The sequence below is a fragment of the Eschrichtius robustus genome, chromosome 12 (genome assembly GCF_028021215.1).
Source record: "Eschrichtius robustus isolate mEscRob2 chromosome 12, mEscRob2.pri, whole genome shotgun sequence".
Classification (NCBI taxonomy): domain Eukaryota; kingdom Metazoa; phylum Chordata; class Mammalia; order Artiodactyla; family Eschrichtiidae; genus Eschrichtius; species Eschrichtius robustus.
In genome coordinates, this window is record NC_090835.1 from 37,627,776 (window position 1) to 37,649,774 (window position 21,999).

Genomic DNA, 21,999 nt, shown 5'->3' on the forward strand with positions numbered 1-21,999 from the left:
CTACAGCCGGTGAGCCACAACTCCTGAGCCCACGTGCCACAGCTACTGAAGCCCACGTGCCTAGAGCCCATGCTCCACAACAAAAAGAAGCCACCACAATGAGAAGCCCATGCACCACAACGAAGAGTAGCCCCCACTCGCCGCAACTAGAGAAAGCCCGTGCACAGCAATGAAGACCCAACACAGCCAAAAATAAATAAATAAATAAATTTATTTATTTTTAAAAAATAGCCTATTTTGTCTGACATAAGAATAGCTACTGCTGCCATCTTTTGGTTGCCATTTGGATGGATTATCTTTTTCTGTTTCTTGCTTTCAGCCTATGCATGTTCTCAACACTGAAGTAAGTCTGTTAATAAAGAGAATATTCTTGGTTTTTTTTTTTTTAAATCCATTTGGCCGCTCTATGTCTTTTGATTGAGAATTTAATCCATTTACATTTAAGTAAAGTAATTATAGATAGGTAAGAAATTTCTATTGCTATTTTAAAAATTGTTTTCTAGCTCATTTTGTAGTTCCTTTCCTCTTCTCTTGCTGTCTTTCTTTGTGAACTGATGATTTTCCATAGTAGTGTGCTTTGATTCACTTCTCTTTATCTTGTATGTATCTACCGCAGGTTTTTGCTTTCTGGTTACGTGAGACTTACATAAAACATCTTATAGATAAAGCTATTACAACTTAACTTCAATCCCATACAAAATCTCTACCCTTTTACTCACTTCCCACCACTTTATGTTTTTGATATCACAGTTACATCTTTTTATACTGTGTATCCATTAACAAATTATTGTAATTATAGTTATTTTTAACTTTTCTGTCTTTTCACCTTTATACTAGAGTAATATACCACCATATTACAGTATTGGAGTATTCTGAATTTGACTATATACTTAAGTGTTTTATATCTTCATGGTTTTTTTAAAATTTATTTTATTTATTTTATTTTTGGCAGCGTTGGGTCTCATTGCTGCTTGTTTGTTTTTATATATAGTAGTGTGTATCTGTTAATCCCAAACTTCTAATTTACCTCCCCCCCTTTCCCCTTTGGTAACCATAAGTTTGTTTTCTATGTTTGTCAGTCTATTTCTGTTTTGTAAATAAGTTAACTTGTATCATTTTTTTAGATTCCACATATAAGTGATATCATATGGTATTTTTCTCTGTCTTTGATTTTTTTTTTTTTAAAGAAGGATATTTGTTTTACTTTTTTTTTTTTAAAGGAATTCCTTTATTTTTATTTTTTATTTATTTACTTATTTATTTTTGGCTGCGTTGGGTCTTCGTTTCTGTGCAAGGACTTTCTCCAGTTGCGGCAAGCGGGGGCCACTCTTCATCGCGGTGCGCGGGCCTCTCACTATCACGGCCTCTCTTGTTGCGGAGCACAGGCTCCAGACGCGCAGGCTCAGTAAGTGTGGCTCACGGGCCTAATGGCTCCACGGCATGTGGGATCTTCCCGGACCAGGGCTCGAACCCATGTCCCCTGCACTAGCAGGCAGACTCTCAACCACTGCGCCACCAGGGAAGCCCTCTGTCTTTGATTTTTGATAGTTTTATTATAATGTCGTGGAGAACATCTCTGTGGGTTCAAATTGTTTGGGAACCTATGAGCTTCATGAACTTGATGTTCAAATCTCTCTCCCCAGATTTGGCAAGTTCTCAGGCATTACTTTAAGTAAGCTTTCTGCCCCTTTCTGCTCTCTTCTCTTCCTGGTTCTCTAATAATGTATAGATTGATTCTCTTAATGGTAACCTTTAAATATCATAGCGTTTCTTCATTCTTTTTACTTTTTGCTCCTTTGACTGGAAAATTCTGATATATCTGTCTCTAAGTTCACTAATTCTCTCTCTTTTTTTTTTTTTTTTGGCTCCACTGGACCGCCAGGGAATTCCAGGTACTCTTTGTTTTTTGGGTTTTTTAAATCTTTTTTGGCTGCATTGGGTCTTCGTTGCTGCACACGGGCTTTCTCTAGTTGTGGCAAGCGGGGGCTGCTCTTCGTTGTGGTACACGGGCTTCTCACTGTGGTGGCTTCTCTTGTTGTGGAGCATGGGCTCTAGGCACGTGGGCTTCAGTAGTTGCGGCACGCAGTCTCAGTAGTTGTGGCTCATGGGCTCTAGAGCACAGGCTCAGCAGTTGTGGCACACAGGCTTAGTTGCTCCGCAGCACGTGGGAACTTCCTAGACCAGGGCTCACACCCGTGTCCCCTGCGTTGGCAGTCGGGTTCTTAACCATTGCACCACCAGGGAAGTCCCAAAGTTCACTAATTCTTTCTTCTGCTTGGTCCAGTCTAATATTGAAGCTCTCCACTGAATTCTTCAGTTCAGTCACTGTAATCTTCAGCTCCAAAATTCGTTGGTTCTCTTTTATGTTTTCTATGTTTTTGTTGAACTTCTCATTTTGGTCTTGTTTTATTTACCTGATTTTGTTGAACTGTTTACTGGTGTTCTCTTGTAGCTCTCTGAGCATCTTTAAAATAACTACTTTGAATTCTCTGTCAGGCAATTTGTATATCTCCATTTCTTTAGGGTCAGTTACTGAAAATTTACTGTGTTCCTTTGGTGGTGTCATGTTTCTCTGATTTTTTGTGATCCCTGTAGCCTTTCATAGTTGTCTGCACATTTGAAGAGCCGTTATCTCTTCAAGACTTTATGGACTGACTTTGGTAAGGAAAGACCTTCACCTATGGATGTGAGGATGCTAGAGCATGCTATGACTCTGGGTCTAATGGTGCAGGGTGCCCAGGTTAGGGCATATCGTAGCTCTGGGCTCAGGGTGCAGGTCTCATTGGCTGAGGCCACATAGGTCCACAATATCAACAATTCTGTGAATCTTAGGGAAAGCTGTGGAGGGTCCACAGTAGCTGCAAGGGATGTTGGGGTCCTCAGTGGCTCTTCCAGGTCCAGTGGCTAGGGACCAGGGCAGGCAGCAGTGGTGGCCAGAGTCAGAAGTGTGTACACACATGGCTTCAGGGTCCAGCTTCAGGTGCCTGCATAGTGGGAGGGGGAAGCTGCAGACACACACATAATAGCAAGGGCTGGGACTAGCAGAAAGGGCCGGTGCCAACTGCAGACTGACGAGCAACTGCAGGGACCCTAGCTGTTGGCACATATTCATGAGGTTGTAGAGGCTAGCCATGAGCACATGCATGGCAGTGGAGGCAGGGATGGGAGTTGGGCTGGCAGTGTGCAGGTGCACAGCTGCAGGGGTTACCTTTACGTGAGCCTAGGGTTGCAGGCCAGTGACAAGTCAAGGCTGGATATGGGCCACAAGCAGCTGTGGGGGCCTTGGCTGTTGGCATACACTCCTGTGGCTACAGGGGCTTGCCGTGGTTGTATGCATGGCAGTGGAGGCCTGTGTTGGGAGTCAGGCTGGTGGCATGCAGGTACACAGCTGCAGAGGCTAGACATGAGCACACACAAAGCAGTGGGGGTCAGCTGTAGGGGTCTAGACTGGTGTCTTACATGCACACAACCACAGAGGCCAGGGCTGCTACATAACTCGTGCTCTGTCAAGAGATGTGGAGGGAGCTGGGGGACTCAGGTGGCTGGCATCTGTGAATGCGGATACCTGTGGGGTGAAAACCTGAATGGCAAAATCTGCAGGGGTTCTGTGGTGATAACTGGTTTCTTCAGTGGTGAAATATGCTAGGGTCCTCTGTGGAGCAGTCTGCTGGGGTCCATTTTGAGGTCCCCAGTAATAAAAGCTGAGGGGTTCTGCAGTGTCCACAAGGGTTGTTGAGGTCCACAGCAGCAAAGGCTGCTGGGATTCTAGGCAGAGCAGGCCACTGTGAGCCATGGTTGCTCCCAATGCATGACTGATACTGGCAGCCTCTGTCTGCCCTACTTCCTTGTTCCTAGCCATGTCTAGATGTCTCAGTAGTTATACCAAGTTTATTCCAGTTATCTCAATTGTAATTTTCTAGAGCTTCTGGGGTTGCTTCTTAGATTGCTCCACTCTGCTTCCTGGCTGTCTCATTTCTCTTTGCAGACAGCAATCACCATTTTCTTCCACTGAGTTGTCTGTTTTTTCCAAGTTTATTTCATAAGTATTTCTTTTGGTCTTTAAGTTTCATGTGGGAGGTTTCTTCCAATGGCTGTTGATGCTTGGCTGTCTGGAATTGCTGTGTAGGACCTGCTGACCACTGGGTTTCACTGTATGGAGGTTTGTGGAAAGCAGTGGTCATCTTATCCAACAGCTTTTAATACCATATATACTCTGATGACTCCAAAATTGTTATATCTTAACTTCACTTCTGAACTCCAGACTTTCAACATCTTAGTCTGGAGGTCTAGAAGACATTTAAACCTTGAAAGGAAAACCCAGAAATATTGATCCCCACTGCTCTACTCTCAAAACTTCTCCCACAGTGTTTCCTATTCCATTTCCACCCAGGTCAAAGTTGGGCAGGTCAAAACATAGGAGTCATTCTTCTCTGACCTTTCTCTTTTTTGTATACACACACACCTATTCAATCTATCAACAACTCTGACTGGATCTATCTTCAACTCATATTCAGAATCCAACAACTTACCACTTCCACTGTTCCAACTCTATCTAGCTCAAGATACTGAAATCAAAATCTTTTGTTTGAATGACCGCTCCCTGTTTCCATTCTTGCTCCACTCCAGTCCTTCTGCACACATCAGCTGGAGGAGTCCTTTTAAAATGTAAGCCAAATCATGTAATTCCCCTGCTCAAATACCTTCACAGGCCTTCTGTCACACTTAGAATAAAATGCAAAATCCTTACCAAAAATATCATCCTCCAAGCCACCATTCTCACAGGAGTTCTTAGCTTCAAACTGTCATTCTTCCTTCACTTTCCATATCTAATTGATCATCAAAATTCATCATTTTTACTTATTAACATCTACATTTTCTATTGCATTTTTTCTCCATTCCTATTGCTGCCTAGCCATTATTTCTTGCCTGAATCACTTCCGTGGCCTCTTTCCTCCCTGATTCCAGTCTTCTGCATTTTATACTCTCTCAGCATTTAAAACCCACATCCAATCATGTCACTCCATGGTTCTATCAGACTAGCAGTTCTACCAATTTGGGGCTTACAAAGCTCTTTGTGATCTGGCTCTTGCCTCCTTCTTGGCCTTATCTCCCAATTGCTAACACATACTTACATGCCAAAGTTACCAAGTATCTTATAGTTTCCTGGAATTACTACTTCCCTATGCTCTGTGTCATTTTGGAATGTCTTTCCTTATGGCTTGTCTTCCTGATGAAGCCCTGAGCATCTCTCAAGACTCACCTTAAGCATTACTTGCCTCTGGAAGCTTTCATTGATTTCTTAAAGCCCCAGGAAATCAGCTACTCCCTCTAACAGCATCAGTGTATATCTTAATTATGACATGCAGCTCATAAACATTCTTGTTTGTGGTCTATTTGATCCCACTAGAGTAGTTTCTAAACGTGGGGACCATGCATGGGGTTCAGAGGCAACTATCAATTCCCTAAAATTGAGTATAAAATTTGTATGCAAAATCATACTTGCATCGTCCTGGGGAGAAATTTTATCGATCCTCCATAATCTAGAAAGAGTTAGAAGCCAATACCCTGGATGGTGATATTCTTTTTTTTTTTTTTTTTTTTTTTTTAATTTAATTTTTATTTTTGGCTGCGTTGGGTCTTCATCGCTGTGTGCGGGCTTTCTCTGGTTGTGGCGAGTGGGGGCTACTCTTCATTGCGGTGCGCGGGCTTCTCATTGCAGTGGCTTCTCTTGTTGCGGAGCACAGGCTCTAGGTGCGCGGGCTTCAGTAGTTGTGGCACGTGGGCTCAGTAGTTGTGGCTCACGGGCTCTAGAGCGCAGACTCAGTAGTTGTGGCACACGGGCTTAGTTGCTCCACGGCATGTGGGATCTTCCCGGACCAGGGCTCAAACCCGTGTCCCCTGCATTGGCAGGCGGATTCTTAACCACTGCGCCATAGATGGTGATATTCTTAAAGGAAGGAGTAAGTCTCGTTCATCTTTAATTTCTATATCTCACACATATCACTTCACACAGAGCATAGTTAAGGCAACTGAACACAAATGCTTTTGTATACTTGTAAATATACATAAGCAAATATACAGAAGCAATTGATATGTTATTTGTATATTATTTAGGCAAATTTCCTACGGTTCTTGACCAGGCAACATACTTTGCATCCTCTATGTTTCCTAAAAATATTTCATTTTCTTAAAGAGAAATTTGTAATTCTTTCTAAAACTTGTAATTCTCACCAATATACACTCCTTGAATATATACTCCTCAAAGTAAGGTTTTACCCAGTCCTTTAGTCTAAGCTTAATAGTCACCTAAGGTTTCTGATGTTTATTTGTTTTACTTTAAAATTTTGTACCTTTTAGTTACTTCTTCTCATTCACTCTGCAAAATGTAATCTTGGTTATCAGTCAACTCAATACACTTTTATAATAACCAACAGACAGTTAAGGATTTATCTTAGAAATACTGGTACACTGATAAACAACAAGGCCCTACTGTATAACACAGGGAACTATATTCAATATCTTGTAATAAACTCTAATGGAAAAGAATCTGAAAAAGAATACACACACACACACACACACACACACACACACACACATAACTGAATCACTTTGCTATACACCAGAAACTAACACAACATTGTAAATCAACTATAGTTCAATAAAAAAAGTTTTAAGAAAGAAATGCTGGTACATTATTTCCAGGGTTAATCATTACATTAATTAATAACTGGCTCTTTTCAGCTTCAACTACCTTCTCTTCTTAAGAGGTGGAGAGAGACAAAATTTTAGTAACTGCTGCAGGCTGAAGGAGCTCTGTTCACCAGCAAAACCAACTGAGAAATGACCGCTAGACATTACAGTAGGTCCAACAGCCCTACATAGTAATTCCATTTAGAGAGCAAGTGTGATAGGTACTGTCCAGATAAGGAAGAGCCCTTAAATACATTGAAACAAAGGAATGATTTTAGCAATATTGTTTCATAATGTAATTAGGGATAATAAGAGAGAAAAAAATTAAGTGTGCAGGAGCAAGCTACCCTGTGTAATATTTCTTACCATTTTATAGAGATCTGAGACACTAATCTGGTCCGCATCCACTACTTCAAAGTCCTTTCGAGGCACCAGGTCCAGGCCCAAATGCCTAGTAAAGAGAAAGACCACATTCAGCATGCCATGTCCTCAAACTACTCATCTCTCTTTATGTGCCTGGGAGCCCATGCCAACCATGACCTTATGGACAGAAGTTCAGACACTGCCTCCGCAGGGACATGCCTTTATCCAGTAACCTAACTGTGTTCACCTTTAGGTAAATAAATGAGGCTAGGAATTTTAAGACTGTGACAATTTTCGTCATCAAGCAGTTCCCCCTGTGACGGTAAAAAGGATTCATTCAGTATCACATTTATAACAGATTGCTTGAGTTCACTAAGGATGGATTTTCTTAGATCATTAATAAGTTGTGTTTATTTTTTGATATCCCCCATCCTGCAAGTATGCACAGGCTCAGCCATGCATTACTTTCATTAGGATAAAAAAAATTATTCAGTGTCCAAGTAGATTTGTAATTCAAAGTCAAACACATAAAAATCACCTCCTGGGAATTCCAGGAGGTCCACTGGTTAGGATTCTGCGCTTTTACTGCCATGGGCATGGGTTCAATCCCTGGCTGGGAAACGAAGATACTGCAAGGCACAGCCAAAAAAAAAAAAAAAAAAAAAAATCACCTCCTAAAGGTATTAAACTCAAAGAAATGTATGTTTTGGTTGAGTTTTATCTCATTTTCAATTTAATTAATACTGACACTGGGTTATAGTCAAGACCTCGCCACACATTAGCCAATACCTTAAGACACTTTAGATGGAAGTTTAACCAGGGAGCACGATTAATAAAGAAAACAATACTTAGAAGATCTGGTATAACTTGGGCAGGAAGGAATAAGTGACAATGATTAATAGTTGATTGGGAGGCAGTATGAGACAGTGGAAATAACTCTGGACAGGCAGAACTCTTGGGTTCAAATATGATACATAATTTATATTCAATACATGTTACGCCCTTTCTCACTCTCTAGAACAACAGCTCTAAATCTGGAGTCAGTGGAATTAGGGGTTGTGGACCCCTGTAACTATGTATAAAAGTATGTGCATATGTTCATATATGCATTTTCTCTGAGGAGAGGGCCTATAACTCTCAACCAGGGTTTCAGAGCTGCTCTGTGACCACCCTACTCTAAAACGAGTGTTATGAATTATTGCACCTGGCAAAAGTATGCCATAGATGATGGAAGGATAAGTGTATATATTTTTTTCTTCACCTAGATTATGAACTACATTTAGAATATGCTAGCAAAACTAATTCCCTAGGCTCTTTCTGTACATAAAACTCCCACTTATTTAAAATAAGCCACATATACATCCAAAATGCAGAATTATTTTATTTACAATTTAACCCTATTTTATAGGAAACGATATGAAGAGGTTAAATGGTAATAAGACTGATAAAATAAAAATGGGGAATCAAACCTACATGAAGAAGCTATAAGCGAACACACTAATCACACAGACTAATATGATTACTATGATTAAGAATTAAAATTTAGATGTGTACTTTTTAGCAGGCAAAAAAAAAGGAGAAACCTATTTTTCTATTAAAGGATAAAAACCCATATTTTTCTATTACCTACTACTATAACTTGTATTATTCTATAATAGAGAAATATGAGTTTTTAAAGAGGAAACAATTTTTTGGTATTAAATGCAGAAAAAAAAAAACCCTTGTAGTTTTGCATGATGAGAAGATCAGTAATACACGGTTGTCCTTAACTACAATAGTTCACAGCTTAATGGTAAAACCATGCCATCAAATCTGATTACTGACATTAATGCACTTAAATCTGTAAGAGATTTTATTTCCTGTCTTCATACATCAAAGAAGTACTCCATTCAATCACCTCTTATTAATTATTCTTAATTTCCCTGAAATAATTTCAGGCCTCTGGCTTCTAATACTTATAGCATGTAAAGGCAGTAGTATCATGGAGAGCAAGATATAGCTGAAGCACATCCTTTCCACCTCTCTCATCTTAAAAAGCAATTTACATCTGAAAGACAATTTTGCAGTTTTGATCTCAAATATTTAGAATACTTTTACATGCATGTGGAAAAACAGTGGAAAGATCACACAAATGGTATTAGTATTTGTAGAAGGAAAGTGAAATTAAGCAATTTATCAATTTAAGATATTTTACAAATTTTCTGTAGTCATGCTGTTGAAAATTCTTTAAATACAAAAATGAAGAGATAAAATTTCAAACATATTCTTTAACCACTGATGGTCACAACATATATGAGGTAGTCTAAATATTACAATTAATTAACAAAAAGAAGACTGTACAAATAATCCAATCAAAATAGATGTTTTCAGTACAACAGCTTAAGAAAAAATCCAGATGGCTCTAAGTCAGTAAGGCCAGGGTTGAGAGTATATGCTCTGTAGTAGTGCACTACACGCAGTGATGGGGCTTGTCTGGAGAATGGCATCTATGCAAACTCTACCTTGGCACTATGCCACCCTTAGCCTGCTTGTCCATTCAATTATCCACCCATATACCCATCCACTCACCCCAAAGACACTCTCTGAGGATCTGTCATGTACCACAAATGGTACTGGATATAGGAAATAGAGCAGTTTTGAGTCAAGCAAGTGTTCATATTCCTCATGCTAATTCTCCCAAGAGCAAAGTGTTTTCCCTCTCCTAGAACTTGTTAGAACACAGTACCTTTTAGTTTCTTGATTTCGTTACCTTAGGAAATAAGAAAATGATTAACAGGAGATCTAATAAAACCGAAGACTGATTTCCTTCTACTAAGATCATCTTCAATGGAGGAAGAGTAGTTTCCAAAAGCTAAATTGAAGGACTGTCCTCATTGGAAGAAAGCAGAGGTGCTGCACAGTGAGAAACAACACATGTTCACTAAAATTTCACTCTGTAAAAGAGGTTCCTGGCTATTTCTTCCTATGGCATATTCTAAGAACAGTGAACAGTAAGTGCAGGGAATGGTCAACTTAGTCTCTTTATTGTCACAGCAAAGGAAGGCAGTGCATCAGAGTAGTTAGGAGCATGGGCTCTGATGTCAGATTGCCTAGTTTGTATCTTGGCTCTCCCACCAAGCAATACTGTCTTCTCTACTGTCACAGGCTATTGTAAGGATTAATCCATGTAAAGCACTCAGTACACTGCCAGGCATTGTGAACTGCTTCTGCTGTTATCATTATGTGTTACATCGTTAGCTAAAATATGACTTAAAGTACAAGGATTGTGATTAAAGAGAATTGTGTCTGAAAAAAGACTCCTAAACAAGCAGGAGGCATACAACTACATATACATCTACATACAGATGTAGTATAGAGCTGAGTTTTTAAAATGGTCTTACCAACTGCTTAGGTGAATAGTCTTCACAAAAATAGTCTTCTCTCACCACTTGTCACTAATCACTCATTCATTCATTCCAATAATTCAATAAATATTAGCACCTACTCTATGCTAGGCTCATGATGAACTTAGGGACACAGCAGTGAATAAAAGACATATTTCTGCTCCTGCATTCTTTTAGGTGCACCACTCTAAAGACCGTGAATCTCTATCAAATTCTTTGAATTTTACATGTCTTTTGAAGGTTCCATATTCTATTCTATTTTCTATTGTATCTTTTTCTTCTGGGTTTCCTCATCTGAACCACAGAACATAGAAAATAACTTGAAGCTAATTAATTATATACGATGGATGTTTTAAGGCATTTAAGATCTAGTTCTCCCCCAGAATCAGTTGAAAAAGGCTAGAGATACTAAGATTTTCTATGGGCAGTGCCCTTTTCTAATACTTATGAGAGCATATAGATATAACTATACTAATGAAAGCATGGTATATTTATATAGTAATAAAATAGAAGATATAACTAATAATAGCTACCTTTTACTGAACATTTACTTGGAATAGGCATTTTATGTATATCCCCTCTAAGCACTATGGGAAGTACACAGTATTAGACCCATTTTATAATTGAGGAAACTGAAGCCCAGAGAGGTTACTAAGTAGCCTATTAAGGGAGTACAGTTGAGCATGTCTCAAGCTAGGTCTGTCTTACTCTGAACCCATGATATTTCCACTATACCTGCCACCTTTCTACTAATAACCATGAAGTTAAATACTAATGGCTATAAGTGATTGTAATCAATTTGGTCATAATAGTTTGAGGAATAATTTTGTGTCAATACATCAGTCCAGAAGGAAACAAACATAGACTGATGAATGAGTAGCCAACAGGCATAAGAAAAACCCACCTTGTTACTTAGATACATTCATGTAGTGCCTATCAAGTGCAGGCACTGTGCTAAGTGCAGGGTACGCTGATGAGCAAAACAGATGCACAAAGAATGAGTGTGTGTGTGTAAGTTAATCATTTGAACATGGTAACTTGAGAGAAGAATTCTGACACATGCATAGTTTAAACATAGTTATCTCAGACTTCTTAAGTATGGCAAGAAACTGATTGATGGGTACAACACCTTATATCAGAACTCTAAGAAGGCATTGGAAGCTTCTGCTAATTTCAGATATCCTGAAGCTGGAAAATATCACTATGTCCTTAAAGAGAAAGTACTGAACCATAAACTTTTCTGAGTCCTAGCTAAAAATTTACTCAGAGGAAACTCGCTGGGGTTGGGGGTGCGGGGGTGGTGGTGGTGGTGGCAGTATTCTCTGCATAGTATAACTCAAACTACTGCTTGTGTTGCTTCCTCCAAGAGCAATTCCCTTGGTAAGGAACATAAACTAAGCAGGAAGAAAGGGACATGGGTAGGTTAGGATCTTTGAAAACCTGAGAGAAGGTACAAAAGAGAAGCGAGGGAGGGAAATAATTTGATAGAGAGGGAGAGAAAGAATAACTAGAAAGTATACATTTATTGGTGATTTGTCTTAAATGATGAGACTTCACAATAAAAAGATACCAATTTTTTCATTTGATACTTGAAATCTATAGAAACATTATTCTAATTCAACAAAAGCTTATAAAATGTTCACATTTTAATCAAATTGTACTTTCTACCTAAAGAAGAAATAGAAAAATCCTATAAATTATTCTAAGAGTAAAGTATTTCTTACTTAGGTATTTTTCTATGGCAAAGATCAATTAGGCTGTGTGTCAGTCCTGGGTTAACGCAACTTTTAACTCAGCTATGCTATATTTACTGTAGTGATGATAGTAGAGACTGAGAAGAAACTTTTCTCTATATCTTTATGGAAGGTGTCAAAAATATTAAATTAACACATTAAAGTTACATTGCTAGAAAAGTTATTTTAAATTTCCCTTGGAGAGGATGTAATTAACTGACTTAATCTTTGAATAGGAGACTTGAGCAGAGATAATGGCTAGTTAATTTGAATACAACCTTGTTTTATGCCCTTCCTGTATTTTAGAACACAATATTATAAATGCTGATTTCTACCTAATACAATTTTAATAATTTTCACTTATGGAATGAGTGTGCACATAGGCAAAGAGGCCAACAAGTATAAGCCACGTAAATTTAATGCCAGAATCCTCAAATTTTCAGCCAAATAAATAAAAATTCCTAATCTCAGGAAAAAAAATTAAAATAGTTGTTATGTAGATGTGGAGGGCTCTGCATTTAACTTAAACTCTAAATACAAGAGTATAGTACCAGTTTCGTTTTTATCCTTGAAAGTTCTAACTCAGTGTTAAAGCAGATATATATATTATGAGACATGTGGTATAGATAACAGAACAAAGATCAAATAACCCACAGACTAGAGATACTGACAATAATTTTCCTGGTTTTAAGACTCACACTTAAAAATGATCATAAAGATAGTAAGGTCCTACATAAACTATATGGGCTTTGGCATCAGTTCTGGGTACAAACACCAGTTCTACCACTCACTATGCAACACTGGAAAAAGTTCTTCTGAGCCTTTTTATGAGTTTCTTCATTAAGTAAAACGGAGCTCTTGCCTTGGAAAAGCATAGTCGCATTTCATTATAACAGTGCAGATAAGTTAGACCATGCACTTGCCACAGTGATACAGGTAGATGTACTCAATAAACTATTAATAGCTGTTATTAACAGTGTCTGAAATAGGTTTTGAAAAGGCAGAGCTATAAAGTTTAAGAGTCTAAAGAAAAAGGCATAAAGTTTAAAATTATATACGATTAATATTTAATTACATCAATGACAACGTAAAAATACATTCAGAAAATATTGATTGTGCACCCAAAACATGCCAGCATATGCTAAGCTTATCAATATTTTATGGCATTTATAAAAGTGTCGCGGAACAAGAAGAGTGGAATTATGAGGGCATACAATGGGAAGAATGGATACGGTTATCAGTGCTCAGCTGTTGCGTGGAGCAGTCTCCTATATCTAACCTACTGGTACGAAATGACTTTATTTTTGCAGTACACCGTCGTTTCTTTCAAATTAAGAAGGAATGTTTTTAAAAGGGTCACTTCGAGTGAGAACCAGAGAGAACTGTCCTATTGGTTTGGGAGGCAATACATCTTTTTCCTTTAGTAACAGTAGACCTACAAAGTTCTCATTTAAGTTTTTAAGTGACTGTATTTTCCACTGGGGGTAAAGGGGAAAATGGAAAGAAGAAGAACTGGGGAAAGAAAGAAGTGGAAGGGGAGGGAGAAAGGAGAGAAGAAGATACAGAAGCACCAGGAGAGGAGGATCAGGGTTTCGAGAAAGGAGGGAGAAGGGAAAAAAGTGGGGTGGGGGGAGAAATGGAACTATGTTTCTGGTTTATATTGTTTATCAAAATGAACATATAAATCCTCCCCCTACACACACACAAGCACATAACAGACTTTGTTGAGAAAAAGTTATTAATGAAGGTGGAACAACTCTGTACTTTACTGACAGGTATTTATAATGTTCTCTGCCTTTTTCAGATATAATTTGAACTTGTTTCCAAGCTATCATCTTTAAGTTTTCAGATTTGACTGCAAAATCTGATTGGTCTGTTTTCTAACTTTTATCATAAAGAGGTATTGATATTTCTAAAATATTTCTCTTGTTCATTTACTGGTATGTATAGTGCAGTTAAACTGCAACATAATGATTTATACAACTATTAGTGTCATCAGTTCAAGAGTAACAATTTGCTTGGCACATAGTGATGCTATGTTTGCAAATTACTACCATTATTGATTTTTTAAAATAAATACAATGATACCATATAGTACTGTTTGAAGCTGAGGAGACAGGATCAGTAGCTATACTGTAAGTTAACATACTACATTTTGCTAAGATTTTTACTGCCCAAAGTTAGATTTAAAGAACACTGTCTGATCTATCGTACATCTGAATTCATGTTATATCATACAAGGAGTCTGTGGTGTATGCCAAGCAATCCTATTAACAGTCAAGAGAGGTTGTAATTTAATGAAACAAACAAGGATAGGATGGTGTCACTTCAAAAGGTCACAAATAACTAATGTAGAGTTGTTCTTTTTTCTTTTCTACTGAACATTACCACTCTGTTCACTGTTTATTAGATCCCGTGTTTCCTCTTTCCTGATTTACTCTTCTATTTCTGGAAGAACACATTCTCAAGTTTCTTCTTAAGAAAGGAGCCATGACAGGTAACTTCTGCATCCTTGAATACTTTAAAAGGGCTTTATTTCGCCCTTACACTTGATTATATAGTTTGGTTGCTTATAAAATTCTGGCTGGCAAATCATTTCCCAACAGAAATTTGAAGATATTACTTCATTATATTCTAGCATCCAGTGTTACTGATATAACTTTTGAGGCTGGTGTGAATCTTATTCTTTTGTAAGAAGACCTGTTTTTCTGTCTGATAACCTTTTAACATCTTCTCTTCAGCCCCAAATACTGAAATATCTTAATGTGCCTCACTGTAGGTTTTGGTTTTTCTTCTCCATTCATTATACTAGGTATTTGACGGACTCTTCCAATCCTAAGTCACCTGCTCTTTGGCTCTAGGAAATTCTCTTCTATCATTTCTTTAGAATTTCCTCTTTATTGCCTTTGTTCTTTTCCTGGAAACATAATGTCTGATGTTGGATCCCCTAGATTGAATCTCTGTATTGTTGTTTTTTCCTCAACCATTTCCCATCTTTTTGTTTTATTTTCCTAGAGATGACATAAAATTATCTTCCTGTTCTCTTCCTAAATTCTTTTTTGAAATCCTATTCTCCATTCCTTTTTCGTAGCATTTTATAATGCATAATGAATCTTCTTGATTCTCTTGGAGGCTACTCAGAGATTTTTAAAGTTCTTTACTAATCTCTAGCTCTCTCTAGGGCCAGGTATTTTGTTTATCCTGGTCTCCCTCTCTTCCCTGTGAAAGGATTTCTTCAAATACCTGGTAATACTTGATTGTCCATTCAAATTTAAAAGGCACTAGAAATGTGATGAGTTTTTTGTACATGGGTGGGTGGCTAGCAAGCTTCTCTTTCTGGTAAGTGGAAGGGATTTGTTCATTACACTTTGAAACCCTTAAATGCCTCAATATGGAGGGCTTTGCAATAAAGTCCCAGTTCAAACTTTTGTTGCCCAGTTTCCCCCTAGGCAATTGGTCTTTGTATTTGTCTATCTGAAAGGGAAACACCTGGCTGTCAGGCTTGCTACTCATGGTGGTGAATTATTACTTTACATAACTTTTAAGTACTTCCTTTTTTTAAGCTCCAGGGCACACTCCCTTTCTTCCATGATTCTAGCAGCTGCAAGGCAGACCAGCTCCTTCATTAGCTAAAGTTTCCTCAATACATTACAGGCTTCTTCTTCTGTTACTAATCCTCCATCTACTTTTCAGCTTCTAGAAATGGGTTCACATATCGCATTTATTGCTGTGCTCCTCCCACTCTTTTTATTTTTTATCATTTCAATGATGTCTTGAGGGGGAGAGACTTGTTCTAAAATATACTTAAGGTAAATGTATACCTTAAATAGGAAGCAACCTAGTCACTTCAAAGTTCAGTGGACCCGATTTTAAGAGAATGAGGCAAAAGCATTTGAGAATTATATCAATTATTAAATCTAGGAAGAAATAAAATCTGAGTACTATCTACTCCAGCTTCCCATGACAAAGTCTTATAATTGTACTTGTATGGCAATAGTAAATAGTCATACCCACTGCATAAATACAGGACTATTTCTGAATGATGAATTAGTTAACAATATTCTGATGTACAGATGTAGACAGTTCCCATTTGTAGTATATGCTTATTCGGATTCATTATATGGCTATAAAATGTAAAGGACACCAAATTCACATGAAATTCAAAGGTACTAAGAGATGAAACAAAAGAGTATTCTGATTACTGAGGTTTAGAATCAAGGAATTTGAGATGGAAGAAACCCCAGCAGAGGCTAATGTAATCCAATTATTTAATTTTCTGGAAGTGAAAACAGAGGCTGAGAGAGTTTCAGTGAGTAGAACCAGTGAGTGTCCTTTGCTATAAACTGAAAAAAACGACTACTCATTGTAAAAATGATCAAAGCTTAGTGGAGAATACAACAATGTCTTTAATCCCTAAAGATAAGCTTTGATCAGGTACAACTCTATGAGGACTGAGTTATCATAAATGAAACTGAGAGATGCCCAAATGACATTCATACTTACTCATTGCCCCAGTCCAGGCGCACGGTGATGTGCCGCTTAACCTCCCGCACCTGATCCTGAGTCAGGTGACCAGACAGGAGCTGCCTTCGAAGGTCAATAAGTTCATTCATCACATGGCGTAGCTTGTAGAAAAGATCTACTTTATGTTTCTGAAAGGGCATTTTTGGTGTTGGGTGAAATAAAAAAGGGATATGGAAAGGGAATGAAAAAAAAGAGAGAAATAGTTAAACTATGAAAAGTGCTCATTTCTCTGAACCTCTAAAAAAAGGCAATGTAAAGAGAGGCTTATTTAAGAATCTTAAACCAAAGTCCTTAGTTCCTACTGTCTAAAAATCTCTATAAAGTGACATCTAACAACATAATTGATCTGGCTCATGCAAAGTACCATTTGTCTATCTCTACTCTATACTGGACTATTAATTTTCCAGTAACTTAGTAAACTTAATCAGAACCAAAAGAAACACAGGAGCCTAGAGTGGTTTTCTCTGACAGAAGTTACTATGTATGACAAAGATTTCAACCATCCAGCAACATCTCCAGTTTCTCCAGGAAGGATACTCAAGTTGGGGTAGGGAGAGAGAGAATCACTTGCCCTATTTTAAAGAACTGTTTCAACATAAAGCTACAGTCTCTGGAGTGAGATTCATTCCAGGTTTCCAGGCCTCATCTAGCTTTAATTAGCTTTTGAAAACAGTATGTGTCCCTAGTGTCATAGAGTTCTACTCTTTTCAGTTCAATAAAAAGTGTCACCTTTATAAGAGTTAAATGGAAACAGCTTAATGAACTTAATTATGGACATCACAGTGGTTTTAACAAGTAAAAAATGTAAATGCCATGACAGTAGATGCTTAACAAAAATAAGCATCTTTACTTAAGAATATAGGTTTAAGAACTAAAGTTCTATTTGCTCACAAGTGAAATCTTGATTTTGGAATCCTTCAGTTTCTGTTTTTATTATAGAGAAGCACAATTTTATATGATAATTAAAATTCTTGGAATATAACTAATCTATAAAGAATGCTTTTAAAGACAGATCAATCTCTACCATAGTGTTAGTAAAATCTCTATCTAGGATTTCCCCTAAAAAGACACTTGTCAAAATAAGCTGGATTCAAGTGACTGTAAATAAAATTATAATTATAAAGTAAATTACAAATCAGTAGAATCAGCTAATGTTTTTAAGTGGCTCTGAGCTTATGATTAAAATGTTTGGAACATCATACTACTTAGAAATCATCTAATGGAGCACTAGAGCATTAGATTTTTAAAGGTCCATTTAAAGAGAAATTATTTTTAACTAGAAGACATTAGAAATCACGCACTCTAACTACATCAAGCTGTTCTTTCTTCACTCAATGAACATATGAAGAAAAGTTAAGCACCTTGATGGTACACAATGCTGGCAGATGGGCAGAACTCAAATGCTTGCCAGCTCAAATGCAACAAAGCCTAAGCAAATTACATCTGCAAAATTGAGATCTTGAGATAAGCAATAAAGGCAATGTGGTGTTTCTTTCCAGCACATTCATTTCTTTATGATAAATCAGGGTCACCTGTCTAAGTTTAAAATAGAAAGTTAGGATTATTATTTTCCCATCAAGCCATACACAACAATCCACTACATACATATACAAGCATTGACTTATTCATTCAATTAACAAATGCTTATGGAGCACTTGCTGAGTGTTATTACTTTGTTGTGATCAAAAGTCCCTACTCTCATGGTGCTTTCATTCTAGAGAGCAGAGACAGACCATACGCAAATACACAATAGTGGTAAAAATTCTAAGAAGAAAAATTAAAGCAGAATAGAGACAGTGGGTGGCCAAGGGTGCGTTGGCTGGGGAGTAGGAGAAGTTACTGCTTCTGGTAGAATGGTCAGGGAAAGGCTTCCTTGTGAGCCGAACTTTAAGTAGAAAACTGAATGAAATAAAGTGACAGCATTTAGGAAAACTGGGGAAATTTTATAGGCATGAGAAACAGCAAGAGCAAATGCCTCAATGTGGAAGTGAACTTGGCATGTTCACAGAGAATAAAGAAGTCAGTGTACCTGGAGCAAAGTGAACAAGGGGGAAAGTGGTGATGATGCAGTCAGAGAGGCAACACAGACCAGATTAGGCAGGGCCTTTGTAAATTATGTTAAGGTCTTTAGCTTTTACTCCCAGCAAGATGGGAAGCCACTGGAGATTTGGAATAGAAGAGTGATGTGATATGACCTAAGTCTTGAAAGCACTACTCTGAGTGCTCTGTTGAAAATAAATCATGAAAAGGCAAAGAGGACAGTGGGGGTCCCAGTTAGGAAACTATTTATTGCAACAATCCATACGATGATGGCTGACTGGACAACGGTAAGAATGGTAAAGGTAAACATTTCAGAGTTTGGAATTTTGACATGTTTTGTAGTTAGAGCTGTCAAGATCTGCTGATAGATTAGATGTGAGATATGAATGGAATCAAGGATCATTCTTTTTCCGACCCTGAGAAGCATGTCTGGAAGAGGGAAACAAGGCTCAATTAGGACATGCTAAGTTTGACACCAAGTTTCAACATTTAGAGGTCAGGAAAGTGAGGAGAATCCAGCAAAGGAAATTGAGAAGTAAGCAGTGAAGTGAGAGGAAAAGCAAGAGAGGGTTTAAAAAAAAAGCAAACAGGGTTTAAGGAGAACTTTGTTAAATGCACTGAGAGGTTAAATAAAATATAGACTGAGAACTGGCCACTGGATTTGGCACTGTGGTGGCCATCACTGACCAGTGATGGAATAGGTGGAGTGAGTTCAAGCATAATGGGAAAGGAGGGAATGGAGACAGAGCACAGACAACTCTTTTGTAGAACTTTCAGTAACTGGAAGCAGAGAAATGTAGCAAAACAGGGTTGTGCTATGGAGGGAGGGTTGTTTTTTTTTTAATGAAACACAATTTTAGGCTATTTGTATACTGAAGAGAATAATCTAGTAGAAGGGAAAGTTTGATGATGCAGGTGTTAAATCCTTAAGTAGTCAAGAAGAGATGGGTCCCAGGTTAAAAGGCGGGGGGGAGGTTTCGCTTAACCAGGATACTCTATTGTCACAGAGAGGAAAGGCACAGAACTGAGTAATGACACAGGTAGTTGGGAGACTTGGTGATAGAACTAAATTTTTCCTCTGGCTGCTTTATTGCCAAGGAAATAAAAAGCAAAGTCATCAGCTGAGAGTGAGTAGAGTGGGAGGGGGTGTTAGAGGTTTGAAAACAGAGGAAAAGATATTAAAAAAGTGTCATGGAGAGTGGTAACACAAATCATCAGGGGAAAGATAGTTCAACTGTTAGATGGTTTTGAGATTTGTGAACACTAATTAAAAGTGCAGTTTTGTGTTTTTTTAAAGCCACGTATAATGAAGTATATTGATACTGAAATATCACATATATATGTATGTATATACATGTGTGTATGCGTATATACATGCACACACATAACACATACTCACATACATACAATATCTATGTAATAACATGCACACACACATACAATAGCAATGAAAGAATATATTAATATACTCTTTTAAGGCATTATATGGTTATTTATTTTTTTTAATCAAGAGCTTCTAACAGACTGTATTTTCCAAACATGACAACAATATCTCCCAGCCCAAGTGCTCTTCTGCAAAAATGTGAATCTGACACTCCCCTGGTATGAACCTATTTTTCTTTCTTTCTTTCTTTCCTTTTTTTTTTTTTTTTTTGCCCTGCCTTGTGGCTAGGGGGATCTTAATTCCCCAACCAGGGAATGAACCCAGGCCACCAAAGTGAAAGCTTAGAGTCCTAACCACTGGACCACCAGGGAATTCCCTGGAACCTGTTTCTTTACAGCCTTAAACCTGGGCAGGCCCTGAGACTGCTCTGACCAATCAAACATTACAGTAGTGATCTGAGCTAGTTCTAGGCATAGCCCTTAACTAGTCTGGCAGCTTCTGCTTCCTGTCTCTTAGAATACATGCTCTTGGGAGGGTCCCTCTCAGAATCCAGCCGCCTTGTGGTGAAAAGCCCAAGCTGCATGGAGAGGCCACAAGGAGATGCTCCATTAAGCAGTCCCAGCTGTGTGAGTGATCCACGTTAGATGCCACACCTAGCCGAGCCACACTGTCAGAAGACTACAGCTTCTGCCAATATCTGACTGCAACAGAATGAGAAACCCTATGTGGAACTGTCCGGCTGAGCTCACTCTATCCAGAGAAGGATGAAATATAATATAAACAGTTGTTTTAGGCCACTAAGCTTTGGGGTAGTTTGTTACGTAGATAACCAGAACAACTGTACAGTATTTTTTTCCAATAGAAAATCAGTTACTGTTCCTAATTATATAAAGCTGGGAATACTAACCCTGCACTAAGAATGAAATGGATCATACCATCAGAAAGCAGCACTATTATTATAATCAACGTGGTGCTAATTTCTTTTTCCAGACCAACCTAATGGCCTCTTTGACCAGAGGTCCTAGCCCTAGAGGCTCTACCAGCACTGCTCTGACACCACGTGGTACTCTTGGGTTTGTTAGCAGAAGAGAACACACGCCATTCAACCTGAACAATATCGGAGACCGGCTCCAGAGCACACAATTTACCTAAGAGCACTTGATGCCACAGGACAGCTAAATACCCCACTCAGGCTGAAAAATCCTTTTCTACTGAGAAACCTACTCCTTAGTAGATCAAAATAACAGTATATGAGGGATACCTAAGAGATATTGTGGGTTTGGTTCCAGATGACCACAATAAAGTGAATACTGCAATAAAGAGAGCTGCACAAATTTTTTGGTTTCCCAGTGCATATAAAAGTTATCTTTACACTATTCTGTAGTCTATTAAATGTGCAATAGCATTATGTCTAAAGAAACAATGTATATACCTCAATGAAAAATACTTTACTGCTAAAAAATGCTAACCATCATCTGAGCCTTCAGTGAGTAATAGTAGTAACAAAGATTACTGAACACAGATCACCATAACAAATACAATAATGAAAAAGTTTGGGCTTCCCTGGTGGCGCAGTGCTTAGGAATCCGCCTGCCAATGCAGGGAACACGGGTTCGAGCCCTGGTCCGGGAAGATCCCACATGCCGTGGAGCAACTAAGCCCGTGCGCCACAACTACTGAAGCCCGCGTGCCTAGAGCCCGTGCCCCGCAACAAGAGAAGCCACCGCAATGAGGAGCCCGCACACGGCAACGAAGAGTAGCCCTCGCTCTCTGCAACTAGAGAAAGCCCGTGTGCACCAACAAAGACCCAACGCAGTCAAAAATTAAAAAAAAAAAAAATTAAAAAAAATTTTTTTAAAGAAGAGGAAAGGGCTTCCCTGGT

The 21,999-nt window shown here is 38.3% G+C and overlaps 1 protein-coding gene across 1 annotated transcript in view; it reads right to left on the reverse strand.

Moving 5' to 3' along the window:
- Nucleotides 1–21,999, reverse strand: part of DOCK3 (dedicator of cytokinesis 3) — a 349,841-nt gene that overhangs the window by 182,153 nt on the left and 145,689 nt on the right. Inside the window, exons 5-6 of the mRNA XM_068559156.1 lie at nt 16,673–16,821; nt 7,057–7,141 (exon numbers count right to left, since the gene is read on the reverse strand). Of these exons, the coding sequence (XP_068415257.1) occupies nt 7,057–7,141; nt 16,673–16,821 (234 nt within the window). The remainder of the gene's footprint in view (nt 1–7,056; nt 7,142–16,672; nt 16,822–21,999) is intronic.